General features: G+C 35.3%; 1 protein-coding gene across 3 annotated transcripts; it reads left to right on the forward strand.

The window, feature by feature from the left end:
* Positions 1-1,589: 1,589 nt before the first annotated feature.
* On the forward strand, positions 1,590-16,501 carry LOC125873137 (casein kinase 1-like protein 10). 3 transcript variants are annotated; one of them, XM_049554015.1, is made up of 15 exons: positions 1,683-2,109; positions 2,190-2,230; positions 4,196-4,265; positions 4,373-4,521; positions 4,597-4,692; positions 5,353-5,423; positions 10,964-11,025; positions 11,114-11,177; positions 11,277-11,361; positions 11,527-11,653; positions 11,776-11,849; positions 11,927-11,990; positions 15,334-15,467; positions 15,616-15,925; positions 16,022-16,501. In XM_049554015.1, exons 1-14 carry the CDS (start codon positions 2,034-2,036, stop codon positions 15,892-15,894), a joined length of 1,392 nt encoding a protein of 463 aa, XP_049409972.1. In that variant the 5' UTR covers positions 1,683-2,033; the 3' UTR covers positions 15,895-15,925; positions 16,022-16,501. The 3 variants fall into 3 exon arrangements, with proteins under 3 accessions (XP_049409971.1, XP_049409972.1, XP_049409973.1); XM_049554014.1 differs by having other exon boundaries at positions 1,590-2,109; positions 15,616-16,501; XM_049554016.1 differs by having other exon boundaries at positions 2,019-2,109; positions 4,203-4,265; positions 15,616-16,501.
* Positions 16,502-17,525: the final 1,024 nt, after the last annotated feature.

The raw sequence follows: 17,525 nt of genomic DNA on the forward strand, positions 1-17,525 counted from the left end.
TATCTACTCACAAAATATATAATTAAATGCTCGTTTGCAAGGGTTTTCCGTTTTGTTTTCTTTCTTTTTTATCAAGAAGAGGAAGTTAAATTCCCTTTATGCAATACAAAATATACCATTAAATGTTAGTTTGCATGTTTTCTCGTTTTATTTTTTTTATTTGTCAAGAAAAGAAAGCTAAATATTTTATGTATTTTTATTCTCCTTCGGTATCTCTATATATATTGGAGATTTATAGGCTAATTTTTTTCAATTTACTCTTTGTCAACAAATATATCATGTGCATTAACTTAATCAGTTTTATACCTTTTTAAAGTTTCTTAACTTCATTGAGCAACAAACGCTTGATTAAAAGTGAGGACACAAAATTGAAGATTGAAAAAAAAGAGATAAAAGAAAGAGAAGTATGGAGGAGTAATGGTGAACAAGAGAAAATATTTGCAATTGATTGAAGACCAAAAGAGAGAGAAAGTAATAGCTTAATCAAAGAGTACTCGAGCTCGAAACAAACAAAGTTGCTCAAAATAAATTTCTAATTTTATAACTTGAGCTTTTGAAAAATGAGATAGATGTAACGCCCCACATAGTTGTTATGAGTAAATCATTAATGAAATAAATTGGGCTAGAAAAATTTTGAAATAAAAATTGAAAATTCTAGCTTAAGTCAGTCTCAAATGAAATATGAACAAGGTAAAGTTGAGGGTAACGGAAAAAGAGTATATAAATTTTTAAACTTTGATTTTTCTATTGGTTAAGACATTAATGAGTCCATAGGGCTCTACGAAAATGAATTCATGTGAGTAGAACATCCAATATTTAATTTGATGTGAAGAGGTTGGTTTGACTATATCAAAATTTTAAATGTGTTGCGAAATATTCTATTTTGAAAGAATTTTTGAGGTTATGTCCCGTGCAAGTTGCTATATCAACTGACACGTCACAATAGCACGATTTAGAAAAAAAAGTAGTCGCTCGAGGATGCTATAGCGGCCTTAACATGATTGGGGGTGCAATTAAGCCGCTATAGCATGATAAGTCAATGTAAATATAGAAACTCCCAAACTCTTCATAATTATCCAAAATTATTTTAGAAAATAGAAAGAACATCTAGAGCAAAATTCAACAGTTTTTCATCAGGAATCTTCATAAAGACGAGCAATCTGATTTCACAGTTTGATTCTTAGTAAACAAGAAAAACATTATATCAAAAGTATTTAAATATTATTTAGCAAAATGTCATGAAGACAAATAAAAATACAGAGTTATGAGCAAAATGTCATGAAGACCGATAGAAATAGGGAGTTGGGGTTGGGGTGACAAACAATGGTAAGAATTAAGTTTGAAAGACGTTCATTTTTATAATAGCTTATTTGTTTCCCAATTTTTTTTTACTTCTATTAATGAGTTCATTTTCATAATAACTTATTTTGAAAATTTTGAATTATCCAAATATATCAAAATATATCTCACATATCAAATACGTATATCATTAATTTATGCCCTAATTTTTTTTAATCACAAATGTACAATTCAACTAAGCAAATACAAATAAAGAAAAAAAAATGATTTGGTGATTTCACAAGCGTAGTAAAGCCCTATGGCAATGACCATACTACCCCGCATCTCAACTCAACGCCATCTTCTCTCCTCCCCTTCTTCTTCTTCTCTTCTTAACCCAAAATCCCTTCTTGTCTTAAAGAATCAATTCTCTTCTTTCTCTCTCTTCTTTCTCTCTCATCTCCACTTCGCTCTTTCTCATTTCCACCATTTTCTTGGCATCTCCAGTTTTTACCTACTGCAAAACCCACTAACATTTCTATATTCACCTTATCCTTCCCAGATTCCTTTTTGTCTTTTTGGTTAAATTATTCTCTTATTTTTTAATCAGAAAATACGTGTTTGCAAGTATGTATAGAGTTCTTGAACAACTTTTCCTTCCAAAAAGAAGCATTTTGGGTGATAATTGATTTTACCGGATCTGCGTTTACTTTTTGCATTGTATAATTGATGAAGAGGTAATTGTTGTTAGGAATATGGATTCTGTAATTGGTGGTAAGTATAAGCTGGGTCGGAAGATCGGCAGTGGATCTTTTGGGGAGCTTTATTTAGGTAATCCCAATTTCGATTGCTATTCATGTATAATACTCTGTGTGTTTAGGTTTGTATTTACCTTTATCTGTCATCATCAGGTGTGAATATACAAAGTGGAGAAGAAGTTGCTGTCAAGCTGGTGAGTTTTTTTTTTTTTGATTTAGCTAACAGCTTAAAGATTCTATATGTAATGATGGTGTAAAGTGTGTAAAAGATGATTTTTTAAAAACTAGATAAGGATATATATATCCCCAATCAAGACTCAATTTCAAACTAGCTATATGTTAGAGTTGATTACTGGAAATGGTTAATATATTGGTTCTGACTATTGAGTAAGGCCTAGCTCGAGTGGCAAAAGGTGGAGGATTTGTGACTTAGGTCGCACGTTCAAACCCCACACCATGCAAAGCGAATCCCGGTATTTAAGTGGAGAAGGGTAGAGGGGCGCATTATCCACCGAGTTTAGAAGGCTGTGATTGGTCCAAAGGGCGGCGGGTCACAAACGGATATCTTGGTTATCACAAATATAAAAAAAATATTCTTAATTGAAATTAAGCATATGGGTTGAGGAAGCACCTCAATATGATGTATTATCACATCTATTCTTCTATTGTCAATGGTTAAGTTTCTCACAAATGCTTTGCTTGTATATGGTGGTCTATTTGGAAGGAGAGGAACTATAGAGCTTTCGAAGACAAATACAATTACAATAACAACATATCCAGTGTAGTCACACAAAGTGGGGTTTCGGGAGGGTGGAGTGTACGCTCACCTACCCCTTCCTCAGAGGTAGAGAAATTGTTTTTGATAGACCCTCAGCTAAAAAAAAATAGTCCCAAAAAGGAAGTAATGAAAATACAAGAAACAATAACAAAAATAGCTGAACGAAAACTACAACTAAACAATACAATAATTGAGGCCTAAGTTGCTCGAACTAGGGTGAGGGTGTCCGATATGGGTGCAGATCCAGAGATTGGATCCTCTATGACCTAAATTTTAAGATTCGGGGATACGAATCCATGTCCGGATACAAGTGCAGGGATTTGGCTAAAAATAAAGTTATAAAACCTAAATTATGAGATGTTGTGTTTAGAACTCGGGAGAAAATAATGATCAAGAGGAGAATCTTGGATGGAGATAAAAGGAAAAGGAGTGACAATAGAAATTTATATATACAAGTTTTTCCATTTTCATCAATTTCAATTTATATATAAAAAGAATATATATAAAAGGAATGTTTTGATTTGATTCCATAAATCATTAAATTTGTCCAAAATTTCTCTCTCAAATTTGGTCAAAGTATCCAAAACTGGTTGATCAAATCGGGTACGGATCCCACACCCACACCCACGTCGTGTCGACGCGGGTGCGGCACCGAAAGTGAAGAGTACGAGCAACTTAGGTTGAGGCACAAGAAATAACAAGTAGTAATATAAATCGAAGGACAGGAGCAATACTACGACTACTAATATGGACGAACAGCAAGACAGTGCACTGCTACCTACTAACAATCTATCTTAATCTGTGTACTCCACCTACTCCTATCTAAGATCATGTCCTCGATAAGGTGAAACTATGTCATGTGCTGTCTAATCACTTTCTCCTATGCTTCTTCGGTCTACCTCTCGTGAAACCATCCAAAGCTAATGTCTCACACCTCCGCATCAAGGCATCCGTGCATCTCCTCCTCACATGCCCAAACCATCTCAATTTCGCTTCCCGCATTTTGTTCTCCACCGAAGCTATTCCAGCCATCAAAGACAAATACAATTTTGTGCAGACAATCAAGATGAATTGTATTTTTTTGGGTGTAAAGAAAGCTATGCTGAGGAGGCCAAATCACTAGTTGTTATTAGGATCCTTGTGAAGCAGTATCCTAAGCTTGATTGGGTTTTGTAAACTCTCTTTGCACTTTTATGGTGCAACTTTTTTATATACTATCTGTGTATATTTATAGTCATCACCAGTCTCCATAAAAGTTTCTCACAAATGCTTTCTGTTACAATTTTTGTAGTTGTGTGTTTCAAATACTATGTTTAGTTATGGGGTTTGATTCTTTGATGTGGGCTTTACTATTTCCAGAATCTAATTTATTGCTTCCCAGGAATCAGTTAAGACGAAGCACCCTCAGCTTCATTATGAATCAAAGCTGTATATGCTTCTACAAGGAGGAAGTGAGTAATTGCTTATGCCATTTCACTTTTCATTACTGGTGATTCTTTTTCTTTTTCTTAACTTAAACTGATATGGCTTGGTATTGCTTATTTTTTTAACTTTTAAGCGGGAATTCCCCACCTCAAATGGTTTGGAGTTGAAGGTGAATACAGTGCCATGGTTATTGATCTTCTTGGGCCAAGTTTGGAAGACTTGTTTAACTATTGCAATAGGAAGTTCACATTGAAAACAGTCCTAATGCTGGCAGATCAGTTGGTCAGTAGTATAAATTAATCACTTGTATGATTGTTGTGGCTGGCTTGTCTAAGGATCATTATAATTTATATGCAGATTAATAGGGTTGAATATATGCATTCAAGAGGATTTCTTCACCGTGATATTAAGCCTGATAACTTCTTAATGGGTTTAGGGCGTAAAGCTAATCAGGTATGCTACTTACCAAAAAAAAAAAAGCTAATCAAGTATGCTCTTTATGATGTTCTTTGTAACTATGTGAGTATGTCCATGTTTACCCGCCAAGGATTTAGACAAGTTGGTAATCTTAGGTTTAGGGAATTTTATTCTAAGAGTCTGTACAGGTTTCTTCAGCATCAGTGGAGCTAAATATATTTACTTATAAAAAATAGTGGAGTTAAACATATTTTGCTTTGTGTTTCACTTAAACTGGGAATTTTTAATTTGGGATGGAGGAGCAACATTTTTGCTACTCTCTTACGTTTGACACAATTTTTGTGATCATCTGTTGAAAATTTACATTCTTTTGTTTGAAGTTGCATTATGAGTATGTGCTTGTCGACAGAACTAATGATGACTTCTGTGGCATTTTAATAGCAATCTTGCGTTTTCTTCTTTTTTCTTCAATGTTTATGTTATTATCCTTTAATTTTTACTGAGGCTAATCTTTTGAGCCCTTTGAAACTTCACTGATTGCTTAAAACTTAAAAGTGTATAGCTGAACTTCTCTTTCCCTCTTATTCTTTTTTTGTATCCATTCCTTTTAGAGCATAAGTGAACGTATCCTATGATATAAATCCTGCGTATCTTAACGAGTGTTTGTTTTTCATTTTTGTCATCGTGCTATAACAGGTATATGCCATTGACTATGGTCTTGCCAAGAAGTATAGAGATCTTCATACACATAAGCACATACCCTACAGGTATAATATATGCTTTTTTTTCTTTAAGAATTGATATGCAACTAAAGTGGATTTTTTCCTTCTACAATGATTAGGTCTTTGGACAATAAAACAAACGTTTTTGGTATTGAAAATGATTACCTGATAACAAAGAGACATGCTTTGAATCTTTTTTTTTTTGTTTTTTTGAGAAAGGTAACATCTTTGAATCTTTTTTTGTAGTCTATTTTTTCTGCTACTTCATTTTTGGACCTGTTGGAGTAGAGAACATTTGATTTTATAATCCTGCTTCAGTATTCGGTATATTTCATTTGGAGAGTTCCATGGGAATAACATATCTGCTCGGGGGATATTTAAAAACCTGTTTGGTAAACTCTATATGAAGCGTTTGTCTTTTATAAGTTAATGGAGGAATGGATAACATTCTATTTATAGGTGAAAATCTATATTTAGCAAGGAATGGAGGACCTACTTGTTGATTTTTAGACCAACTATTAGCTTCTCAAATATTGACTTTTTTTAAAGGCCAAGATGAAATTTAGCATCACTTCTGTAGCCAGGATTCCTATACTACTAAATTATGTTAAGAAATGAAGATTGAGCTTAACTCATCCCCAAAAGTTAGCTCACGAGGGAGGATTACCCAAGATCATATAATGGAGACCAATTATCTCTCCTTTTACTGATGTGAGACTTCTAACACTCCCCTGCACATCTAGACATAGTTAACTGAAGTGTGGACAATATAATAAGGGCACCCAACATCGGTGAACATAGAATTGAGATGGACCTAACTTTGATACCATGTGGAGAGTATTACACATCACGGGTACGACTCAATTTGTTGTAATTGCTACACCTTGACCGAGGTTTCCCAAAGCGACCTCCATGTCGATTTCCAGTCTGAAATGTAGTCTGACGCTAGAACAAATGAGTCTGCAGGTGTGATGAGATGCCTATATGACATAAGTGGTGCATTGAGTCATAGTAATCGAGACAAGTCATCCAAATAGGAACAATGGGGCTAGCCAAAATTTGATCTCGCACCAAGTCAAGATCATATGGAAGATTAGAATGAATTGTCTCTGTCTTTTGTATTTTTGGTGTAAACAAGATGTGTGGTGAGGGATATAGAACTTTTTGTTGATTTCATAGGTAATTTGTGATCTCCCACATGGCAGTTTTGACATGCTCTGAGGAGATTGTAGGTGATCTATGCTCATCATTAGTTTTATGATGAGTCTATTCTGAATACACAATCATCTTTATCTCAAAAAAAAAGATTCCGATGGAAGTCCAATAAGTGTAACAATTAAAAACAGCTTCGTATGTTGCTCCAATTGTCTTTCAACACTTAAAGTAGTGGCCATCAACTCATTAAATTCTTTCATCACCGCCTGAACCTGTCCAAGATAGGTAGACATATCCGAATCCTGCCTTTTAAGGTTGGTCAGCTGAGAAACACCATTATAAAATCAGAGATGTCATTTGTGTATAGCCCACGAGCCTTTTCCAAACTAAGAAGCAAGTTTGGATTTTGGAATGGTTGGAAAACATCAACTTCATATTATAGATTTCCATAGTTGACTACACAATTGAGTATCAATCTTCTCCTATCCCTATCTTTTCCATCAAGATCCTTAGCCTGTTTGACCAAGTGGTCCTGAATGCCTTGTCCCTTGCACCAAAACTGAACAGAGGAAGACCAAGATAAGTAGTTTGCACTACCTATCAAGGGTTCAATGGCGGGGTTGCTGGAGACCATAGCTTTAGACCTAAGATGTCTGAACAGAGAGACACAACGTAGATGTTACTGGAATCTGGAAGCAAACAGCTGCTGGAATCTAGAAAAACAGGTTGGAAGTAAATATGGTGAGGATAATAAGTGGATAACGAAGGAAGTGAAATCCCCCTATGGAGTGAGCTTATGGAGATCCATAAGAATACTTTGGCCTCTGATGAGGGCTCACACTTCTATGAGGGTAGTTAATGGCTACACAACATCTTTCTTAGAGGATAAATAGCTTGCTAATTCTTGTTTGAAAGATCTCTTCCCAAACATCTATGGCCTGGATCTAAAGCAAGAGAAAACAGTAGGAGGAGCATGATCAACACAGGGATGGAACTTCCAGTTCAGAAGAAACCTAAATGATTGGGAAGTGGATACATTAGTTGAGTTGTTCAGAACCCTGGTAGAATTCAAAGGCACAAAGGAAGCCCCTGATAGACTTTGGTGGAATTAGACTGTAGAGGATGCTTCAGAGTTAGTTCAGCTTATATAAGCTTCTCAATAGAGACCTTCAATAGATGGACAATTGGCCTTGGAACTTGGGAAGAACATATGGAAAGTTAAAATACCCTTTAGAGTAGCATGTTTCAACTGGTTGTTTGCCCGGGAAGTGGTGTTGACACATGACAATCTTAGCAGGAGAAATGTTAACCTATGCTCAAAGTGCTACATGTGTGGTGAAGAAACTGAGACAATCAGCCATCTATTCCTAAAGGGAGACCCTGCTGAGATCTATTCGGACAACCAAGAAAATAGTAAAAAAAAAACGAGTTCAGAATTTCTCTGTCATTGTCACTGGCCTTAACCAAACTCCGATACCATGTTAAGAAATGAATATTGGTCCTAACTCAACCAAAAGCTAGTCCATGAGGAAGGATTACCCAAAATCATTTAAGGAAGACCCATTATCCATCCCTCTACTGATGTGGGACTTCTAACAAATTAAAAATAGAGAATTCTTTCCTTTTGTGAGCCTTAAAGAAAATTCTTCGTGAGATTTTCCGTTATCACTGATGGAGGAAGAGTGTCTGGATCATTTAAAGTTCTAAGCAATAATAATCTTTAAATAATCCCAAAGCACTGAACAAGCTTTGTCAGCACTTGAGGGGTTATTCGGTTACAAGGATAAACGATACTAATCCCTCAATAAAATGTAGGATTATTTTATCTCACGTTTGGTTGAGTTTTTTGTTCCGGTATAAGCAATATGGGGATGTTTATACCACAATTGTGGCATTATTTCATACCACACTCTATGTTGGATAACAATTCCAGCATTAGTGCATTACTAGTCTTGAGATAAAACAACAAAAAAACACATTTGCACTTGTCCAATGCTTATCACGTGTTTGCACTTTCTGGTTTATTTTGGGTCAAACACCTATTAACCTTATAAGCCAATTGTCTTTAAGCCAAAATCCATAAGTTGGGATTGACCAACTTATATATTTTTTTAGCTCGAGGCTATTTGGATATGACCAAGTAATTTACATTGTTGCCCCTTTACACTTAAAATTTTCCAAAATATCCTTTCGTACAAAGAGCTATAACTCTAAGGGCTCATTTCGTAGAGGATAAGGGACAACTAACCCTGGAATTAGTTTTCGTATCTTGAAGTGATGTGGATTATTGTTTTATTAGCTATCCTTTATCTTCATTCTTTAAGTTAAAAGGAACTTCTTTTCTTTTTGTAGTGTGGTGCTTTGGGTTGGCAAGATGGAAGCTTTTAAGATGAATGTTAGGATAATATAAAATCTAATTATTGTATGTTATTTAATAAATGATTTTTATTTATTAAAAATAGTATTATCAATCAATGTAGAATTCAAAACGGAATCATACATAAATTAATTTATATGTGAATCAGCTTAGAATTAAAAATCTTATAGCAATCTACTCCTTTATATACTTAATATGATTAAGGTTATCTCAGTCATTTTAACAGGAAAAACACTGTTTAACCTCACACATTAACATCTCATTTTCAGTTTTAATACTTCTATCCAAACACATAAGTGCATATTTATAAAATCAACTCCAGCACTCAAAATATTTTTTCGACACTTGGTACTTAAAAGGCACTTAAGTCCAGCTAAGCCAAATGGACTCTTTTAAGAAAATGAAGGTTAAACTTGAAAATAAAAGTTTATCCAAGTTGATAACCCTGTATATCCCATTCTTTGTCCGAATAACCAAACATTCTATCAATAAAAGTACACCCACTAAATAATCGTATCATTATTTAATTCCCATATTATAATCCCCACATGATAATCCGGTATAACTTGTTCACAAACCAAATGACCCCTAAAAGCATCTGTCGCTTATACAAAATGGTGCTATTTTGTTATCATGTCCTTATCATTATTTAATTCCCATAATATAATCCCCACATTATAATTCCAGTATAACTTGTTCACAAACCAAATGACTCCTAAAAGCATCTTTCACTTGTACAAAAATGGTGCTATTTTGTTATCATGTCCTTATAAATTATCAGTTGTGGCATACTGGCATGGCATCCCTTTTGTTAGGGTAATACTTGGATGAAAAGAGTCAAAGGTGGTTCTGAGTCTAAGTGCTAGAAATGAGAGGTGGCATCAAACTCGCATTCTAAGACTTCTCACTGTAGACATACTATTTATATATTGCCTCAATTTTATCTGGGGCTACTGAATGAAGCTTCTTGAGGTTTATTTTCATCCTTTCTAAGTAGTAGTAGGGATGGGCATAACTGAACTGGTTGATGTTGTTTAAGAGGTGATTGGTTGCTGTTAATATGTGTGTGTATCTTATGTATCACATGTATTAGTGTAGCAGCTATAAATCTTGTCAAAGAGAGTGAATTCTGAAAAAATGATTTAGCTGTAACTTTACCAAGCTGCAAGGCTTTTTCCAAATGTTAGCACTCCAAAGAGTGCATTGACTTTTCTAAAGTAGGTGCCAGGATGAGAATGAGAGGCATTTGAAATAATTTCTTGTGCAAACAATATTTATCACTTCCCCCTTGTTGATACTGGACAGATCTTAAAACCTTGCTGCAAGTTGTGTCCTATACGAATGCTGTTGAAAATTTGTTCCCGAGAGCTTCTTACCTTGAAATTAATTTCTCAGTGGATCCTTTGGTACCATTAATGTTGCTGAGATGGTACTCACAGAAGTCACATAGGACAAGGCATGGACATCTAAACAGAGATGCGCTTTTAGTGATAAACGATTAATATACAGTCACTGCATTCTATTGGAGAAAAATTTACTCGGTAACATACCATTTTTCGGGCAATCTTGTGTCATGCATCAGCTGATGAAACAAGAAAATGTTCAGACACAATCAACTGTGAGTTGGGCAACCATTCCAGAGTACAAGAAGAGTAGTTTATGTATGAGACATAAATATTATCTCTTTTGTGCATAGTCATTTAAGAAACAAAAAATTGCTCCAAAAATCCCATTTTGCAGAAACTAGATTGGATCATTACATATGGACTATGGAGTTTATGTTCCTAAGAAATGAAAAATAGTGAAGTACTCCTCTTCCTGCTTGGAGGCTGCTCATAACTCCTTTTTTCTTTTTGGCATTTTTTGTTACATAAAGTTTCGATCTTAAACGGTGGATATCCCATTAAATGAAGTTGGAACTTTTAAACTTTGACATTTCTTCCCTATGATACTTTTCTTTCTTAGATCTTGTCTTTTCCCCTCTAGATGGGGATTGGTTGGATGACTGCGGTTAGTTATGATTGGTTGAATGAACTATGTCTTTCATATTCAGGGAAAACAAAAATCTCACAGGCACAGCTCGTTATGCAAGTGTTAACACCCATCTTGGAGTTGGTAAGTACAGATGAAATTATTTTCAGCATCTTTTCATATTTTCTTGGTTTGTATTTAGTTTGACTTCCTTTCTATTGCTTGAATGTAGAACAAAGCAGAAGAGATGATCTAGAGTCTCTTGGCTACGTGCTTATGTATTTTCTGAGGGGAAGGTTGAGACATAGAGTTTTAGTTGATTCTTGGTTCCTTTCCTTTTTTTCTCGATATGAATTACTTCTCTTCTGCGCCTAAGCATTTGTTGCCCATACCAGTCTTCCATGGCAAGGTCTGAGAGCTGGCACCAAAAAGCAGAAATATGACAAAATCAGCGAGAAGAAGATGCTTACACCGATAGAGGTACATTAATTTGTTTTTGTACATTATGTTGTTCATGAGAAATTCTTTATATGAGATCTTGAAAGTCTGATTTAGAGGAAAGTGCTGCGGCCCTAAATTTGCACTGTGTATGCGTCAAATTGCATAAGCAACATAGCTCAATGGGTTTCTATTGACTATTAACAGGTACTTTGCAAATCCTATCAATCAGAATTCACATCATATTTTCATTACTGCCGATCTTTGCGGTTTGATGACAAACCAGATTACTCGTACCTGAAGAGGCTTTTCCGTGACCTTTTCATTAGAGAAGGTACACTTTCTATGTGGTGATGCTAGTCGTTTCAGTCATCTATTCTTCTAGATTGCTACCTCTATGTCCTTTCTAGTAATATTAATTTCTATCACCTTTAAAAGTTGGTGTACTTGTGGCAGGTTATCAATTTGACTATGTGTTTGACTGGACAACATTGAAGTATCCACAAATTAGCTCCACTTCAAGAGGACGGGTCTGTCTTTTTAATCTGCTGACTTGATTTCGGCCTCCCTAAGAGGCAATTTTCTAACATTTGATGTCTTTTTCTAGCAACCAATTGGGAGATTACCTTTGAACCCAGGACCATCTGTTGAAAGAGCGGAGAAGCCCCCAGGTATTCCTCTTCCCTAGAGGGACAGAGCTTTGAGTTGCAAGCAGCTTGAGCTGCTTATATATGATATTCATTCAACTTTGGGGTCTTGGTGTTTTTCCTTCATCTCCAGTCTAATTTAAGCTATCTCGCGAAATAAGCCATAAGTGGTTGCAGCACTACAATGTCAATTTAATAATTAGTGGTTCTCTGGGTGTTGCTTGATACCACAGGCAAACTTGCATGTGCGTGCAGAGAGGGAAAGAGTGGGGTGCATTGCTCAAGCATGCACATTTGCTATAACTCGGAGCATTTATTCCTTTATCTTGGAGGATGAATGGTCTGTCCCATGCTCACATGCATAGATTCCTATAGATAAGTACAATGGGTTTGTTCCAGCGTCTATTAGCTTGATGAAATCCATCAAAGAAAATTTCGTTCATTTATGGTTTTGTAAAGTTGAAAAGTAGGTGCTACCTCAGCAAAACTGGGACATAATTTGATTTGATATATCTTAACCAAAGATAGGCTCGTTATATATTGCGTGATAAATCAAATTCCTTTCATTGAATATCTCACTAAGATAATGTCACCTTTAAATATCAATTTCCCCAAAAAATATCCAATCCAACAATTAACACAAACTGGAATATTTTCATTAGATAAAATACAAATGAATAAGTTTACTGTTACTTTCCATGCAGATTTTGTCCTGTCCTCCAGACATTCTATATTTTCTCTCTCATCAAGTTGTCTGAGCCGTTTAAAGAGCAGTTGCCTTCTGGATCTTCTTCCTTTTGGCATCCAGCTTTTCCAACCTCCAGAACCATATCATCCACCACACTGTTTTAGTGGTACCTAGGTTATATTAAACAAAGAGTATTCTAAGGCCTGTAGATTTACTGCAAAATTGCAGTGTAGTAATCACTAATGCCTGATAGCTTTCTCAAAAAAAGAAGAAGTGATAGACGCCCAACACCAATTCGTTATGCTACATCTCCTTCTCAATTTGTCCGCTATAACGATTATATCTCACATTGCATCAGGTAAAGAAAGTTCTTAATTGTCTTAGTCGTATAGATTTTCTTTAAGGCCTTTTGATTATATCCATTGAGCAAGCGATTGTAGTATGATTTACCCGTCAAAAGTATTTGCTTCTTATCCATTTCGGTATAATTCTCATCTTTCCCGTTTGTATGTGGTTATATATCTTGTGAAGGAAGTCGCCTGCTTTGTCCCATTTGGGTCATGAATAAGCCTGAGCCTCTTGAAAAAATAAATTTCATGTAACACTCGTCCTCCTTTTCTCCTAAACATTTCCATTATTGTGCTATGTTTGTCAACTTCTAAAGATTATACTTTGGAAATTCTTCTTTTTGTTCATGTCTCCTCACTATATGTCTAGCCAAAATCGTATCCTATTACCATTGTCAAGTTTCAACGTGAAACCTATGTATTCTATCTAACAACTTGTATTCATGGCATCAATGTTTTTGAGAGAAGTACCTTACTCTATGGTGACCTCCTTATTTGCTAATCCCTATAATTGTTAATCGAGAGTGTGGTTGAATGTGGTAAATCTTCCAATGCCAATGGCCAAAAGCTCCCACTCCCATTGGATTCATCACTCCCACCCTATCAAGCGATATCTCTTATCCCTTGTCCTACCGTGGTAGAAGTTCCTTACTAGTTTCTCTAGCTTCTTACCAATTGATGATGGGATATGAAAGAAAGATATAAAGAATGTCAGTGTGTTTGATATTGTCAATTTTATAAGTGTAACGTAAACTGGTTTTGATAGGTACTTTCTTCCATCCTTTCTGTCTTTTTTTCAACTTTCTCAATTATCTAGACTATCTGGTGGGCTTGATTCTGCACTTAAATTATCTTTGTAAAAGTTGAGCGTACAAAACATAATAGGAATAAACAAACCATTTGAGGGATGCTAAATAGTTGGGATTAAGACGTAGTTGTGTTGGTATATTTACATTATTTACATAATAGAAATAAACGATCACATGTGTGGGTCATAGAAGATCAGAGTATCATCCGCGAAGAGGAGATGTGATAAAGAAACCTCTTGCATATCTTTGTAAAAAAACATGGATCTCATTATATTTTCCTTTATCCAAAGCAGAATCAACTGGGGTAGCAATTACCCTGTTCCAGCAGATTACTGAGAATTTTCATAAAAAATAATAGGGAGATGAGTGCACAATAGGATGTCTACCTCCTTTCCATTCAAAGAAATCACAAAGTGTTCTGTTCACCATTATGGAACATCTCACTACGAAAATGTATTAATAGATACAGTTTCCATCTTTCCCAGGATGCTAGAAGCTGCAAAAAAAAGAATTTGATAACATGCTTACTAGCTTTCTTCACAACTAGCTTGCATAATGTCTCCGGTTTTCTGCTCCTTAGTCTCGACTTGACAATCTCATTAGTCATAAGGAAAACATCCCTGATGACTGCTTCCCTATTACACAAACTTTTTGACTGGAGGATATGAGATTGCCCATCAATGGTTTCAATCTCCTACTCAATAGGCCAATACGTCACCAATGACTTCAATCTTGAGGAAGCCTAATCTCTTTATGAGCTATATCCATATTTATAAATTGGTTAACTGCTAAAGGATCGTGTTAGTAGCAGAGTTCATAAGTTGTATTGGTTAACCATTGTACCTGACTTTTATCAAAAAAATAAAACCATTGTACCTCTGACTGACCACATCATCCATAAACTACAAATTGATATGGGCTGTATTGCTACTTGTTGAAGTGTGTGACTATCTCATCTAAAATCTTAAGCTATTAGGGAGAGCATAGTTTAATTATTTAATTATATCCTCAACACGACTCCTTATGTGTGGGCTTGATTTTTTTTTTTTCATAAGCCAAGCACGTGAAATTCTTTTTGATATGGGTGGCGGTGAGATTCGATCTCAGGACCTCTGCCTGCTCTGATACCATGTTGAAGTGTGTGACTATCTCATCTAAAAGGTTAAGCTATTCAAGAGAGCATACTTTTATTATTTAATTATATCCTCAACACAACTGACTAAATAAGCGAGTGGTTTTTCCTTTTCCCCCTTTTTATGCTATGGAGCTTAAGGTGCTTATTGATCAAGGAATAGATAACGGGTGATGAAAACAGGAATTGTTTGTTATGGGCTTTTCTTGATCTACTCTACCCATGAAAAAAAGAAGAGAGCATAAATAACAGGAAGCACAAGTAAAACAAAAAAGAACAAATTTTTTTTTTGGGATTGGAAGGGGGTTGGTTCTATAAGTTGAATTTCATGAATCATGATAACAGACAATAGTCAGAAGTTAATTCTTACATTTGTCTGATCTTTTTGCAGTGGGGCAGGAAATTAAAGATAAGTTTTCTGGTGCCGCGGAGGCATTTGCTCGAAAGAATGTGTCTGGAACTGGTTTTACGGGGGACCGTTTGAGACATAGATCTTCAGAGCATCTATCATCCTCCAGAGATGTGGTGAGCTATGGACTTGATATCTTTTTGTATTTGTTGTTGCAGCAGTGGCCCTGCACATTATTTCAGCCGTCTTTTCAATTTGCATTCATCAATTGGTTCTATGTGGAATTTCTACTAGTGTCTAACAGCTAATTGGGTTTTCCATCAGCAAGCTGATTCTGAAAGAGGTCGTGTGTCTCGCACCGACAGCACATCGAGGAGGGCTGTGATGTCAAGCAGCCGACCAAGCTCCTCTGGTGAACGCACTGAGAATCGTGCTGGTCGGTTGGGTTCAAGTAGCGGCCGACTGTCCACTTTGCAAAAAAATCAACCTGGATTTGAAGCCAAATCATCGTCTGTTACTCGTGCTACTGTTGCAAAAGAGAGCAGGGACCATGCCCTGAGGAGCTTTGAGCTGCTGACTATTGGCACAGGGAGAAGGAAATAAGACTGATGTTTTAAAAATCTGCCCCATCAAGGTAGCAAACTTCCAAAATGGCATTTTAAGCATTCTTATCATCGGCATTTGTCCCCAGCTAATGTGAAATTCTCATAAGTGGTTTCACCTAATATAGGAGCGCCAAATTTGCGCTCTTGATTATGTTCTTCCCAGCTTCCTTGTGCCTAGCCAAACAACCAGAGAAGGTTTTTTTTGCTTGTTTATTTGAGACCTGTCTTGAGCACCGTTGGGGTCAATATACCCCATGTCTGTATACATTGCTCCATGCAGCTAGTTCGTGCTTGTGCTGATAGTTCCATTATTTCAGGGAGCTGTGAGTTCAAGTACTTGCCATTAACTCTTCAAGTGTGGTGTAGCTTAAATCTGTGACCTGAAAACTTGTTCCTATCCCATTGCAACTATGAAACCATATTGCTTACTTCTCTCTTTCAAGCCAGGGAGTGAAATGACTCTGATCCATCACTGGCATAGTATATACTGTCACAAAAATCTTGTTAAAAATGTATTTTGGTGATGGTCTCCGTTTTTAAGCTTGATTGATGTTGCGGGAGAAAAAATTGGCAGTACAGTTGACTAATATGTTGTCGTCTTTAACATTTACCTTCTTCCAGAGTTCAATCAAAAGTTAACTTTAAGAAAATGCTTTTTTTTTAGTTCACATTCGTATTTCTGTGCTAAGAAATGCTATTTAGATTGTTGAGCTATTTTCTCAGAAGAGAGAATATTGTTGGGTTGACGGTAAGAGTTATACAAATACGACTAGTGTAGGGATTAGTTTTGCAGGTAGTAGTAATACAAAAATTAGTTATGCATGTATTAGTGATGTAGCTTGTAGGGGTTAGTATTGTTAGTTGTGCAGGGATTAATATTAGTAATACAAAAGTCATGCGGGGTTTAATTATTCATGTATTAGTTATTCCATTTTTTGTGTTGCATAAAATAATATTCTATATAGATTTTCACAGGTTTATACCTGTATTAGTTATGTGGAGGAAAAAAAACATGACCAAACATTATTAACAATGTATGTGTTGGTGTATATAAACATACATACATACCAATTATATAACCATCATTTTACCAATAATTATTACTATTTTATACCTTTTAAGTATATCAATCATATAACCATCATTTTACCAATAATTATTTTACTACTATATATAAATATACTATTTTATACCAATAATTATTACTACTATTTTATACCTTTTAAATATACTACTATATATCGGGCCGATTTTTTTAGTATACAAATTAAGAACCATATTTACACCAAAATAGCACTACTTTTTTTTTCATTCATATAGCAATATATTTTTTTTCAAAAGTAGAATTTAAATTACAAAAAAAAATTTCCAAATCAGGCACGCTTATCACTATACCCATAAATTTCTCCAATTATTTTACCTTTCTTATTTATTCAAATTTGTTATATATTATCTTCCAATAGAGGTTTCCTACCAAAACAAAACTCTCCTTCTCTGATAAGAACAACTATCGAACCAATAATTTTTCAATTCTAATTCAATACAACGGACGATGGGACTCATCAGGTAATTGCATAAAATAGTTCGCATGGTGTTTTATTACGTGGTTACATATGATTTATCACAAAT

The sequence above is a fragment of the Solanum stenotomum genome, chromosome 8 (genome assembly GCF_019186545.1).
Source record: "Solanum stenotomum isolate F172 chromosome 8, ASM1918654v1, whole genome shotgun sequence".
Lineage (NCBI taxonomy): Eukaryota > Viridiplantae > Streptophyta > Magnoliopsida > Solanales > Solanaceae > Solanum > Solanum stenotomum.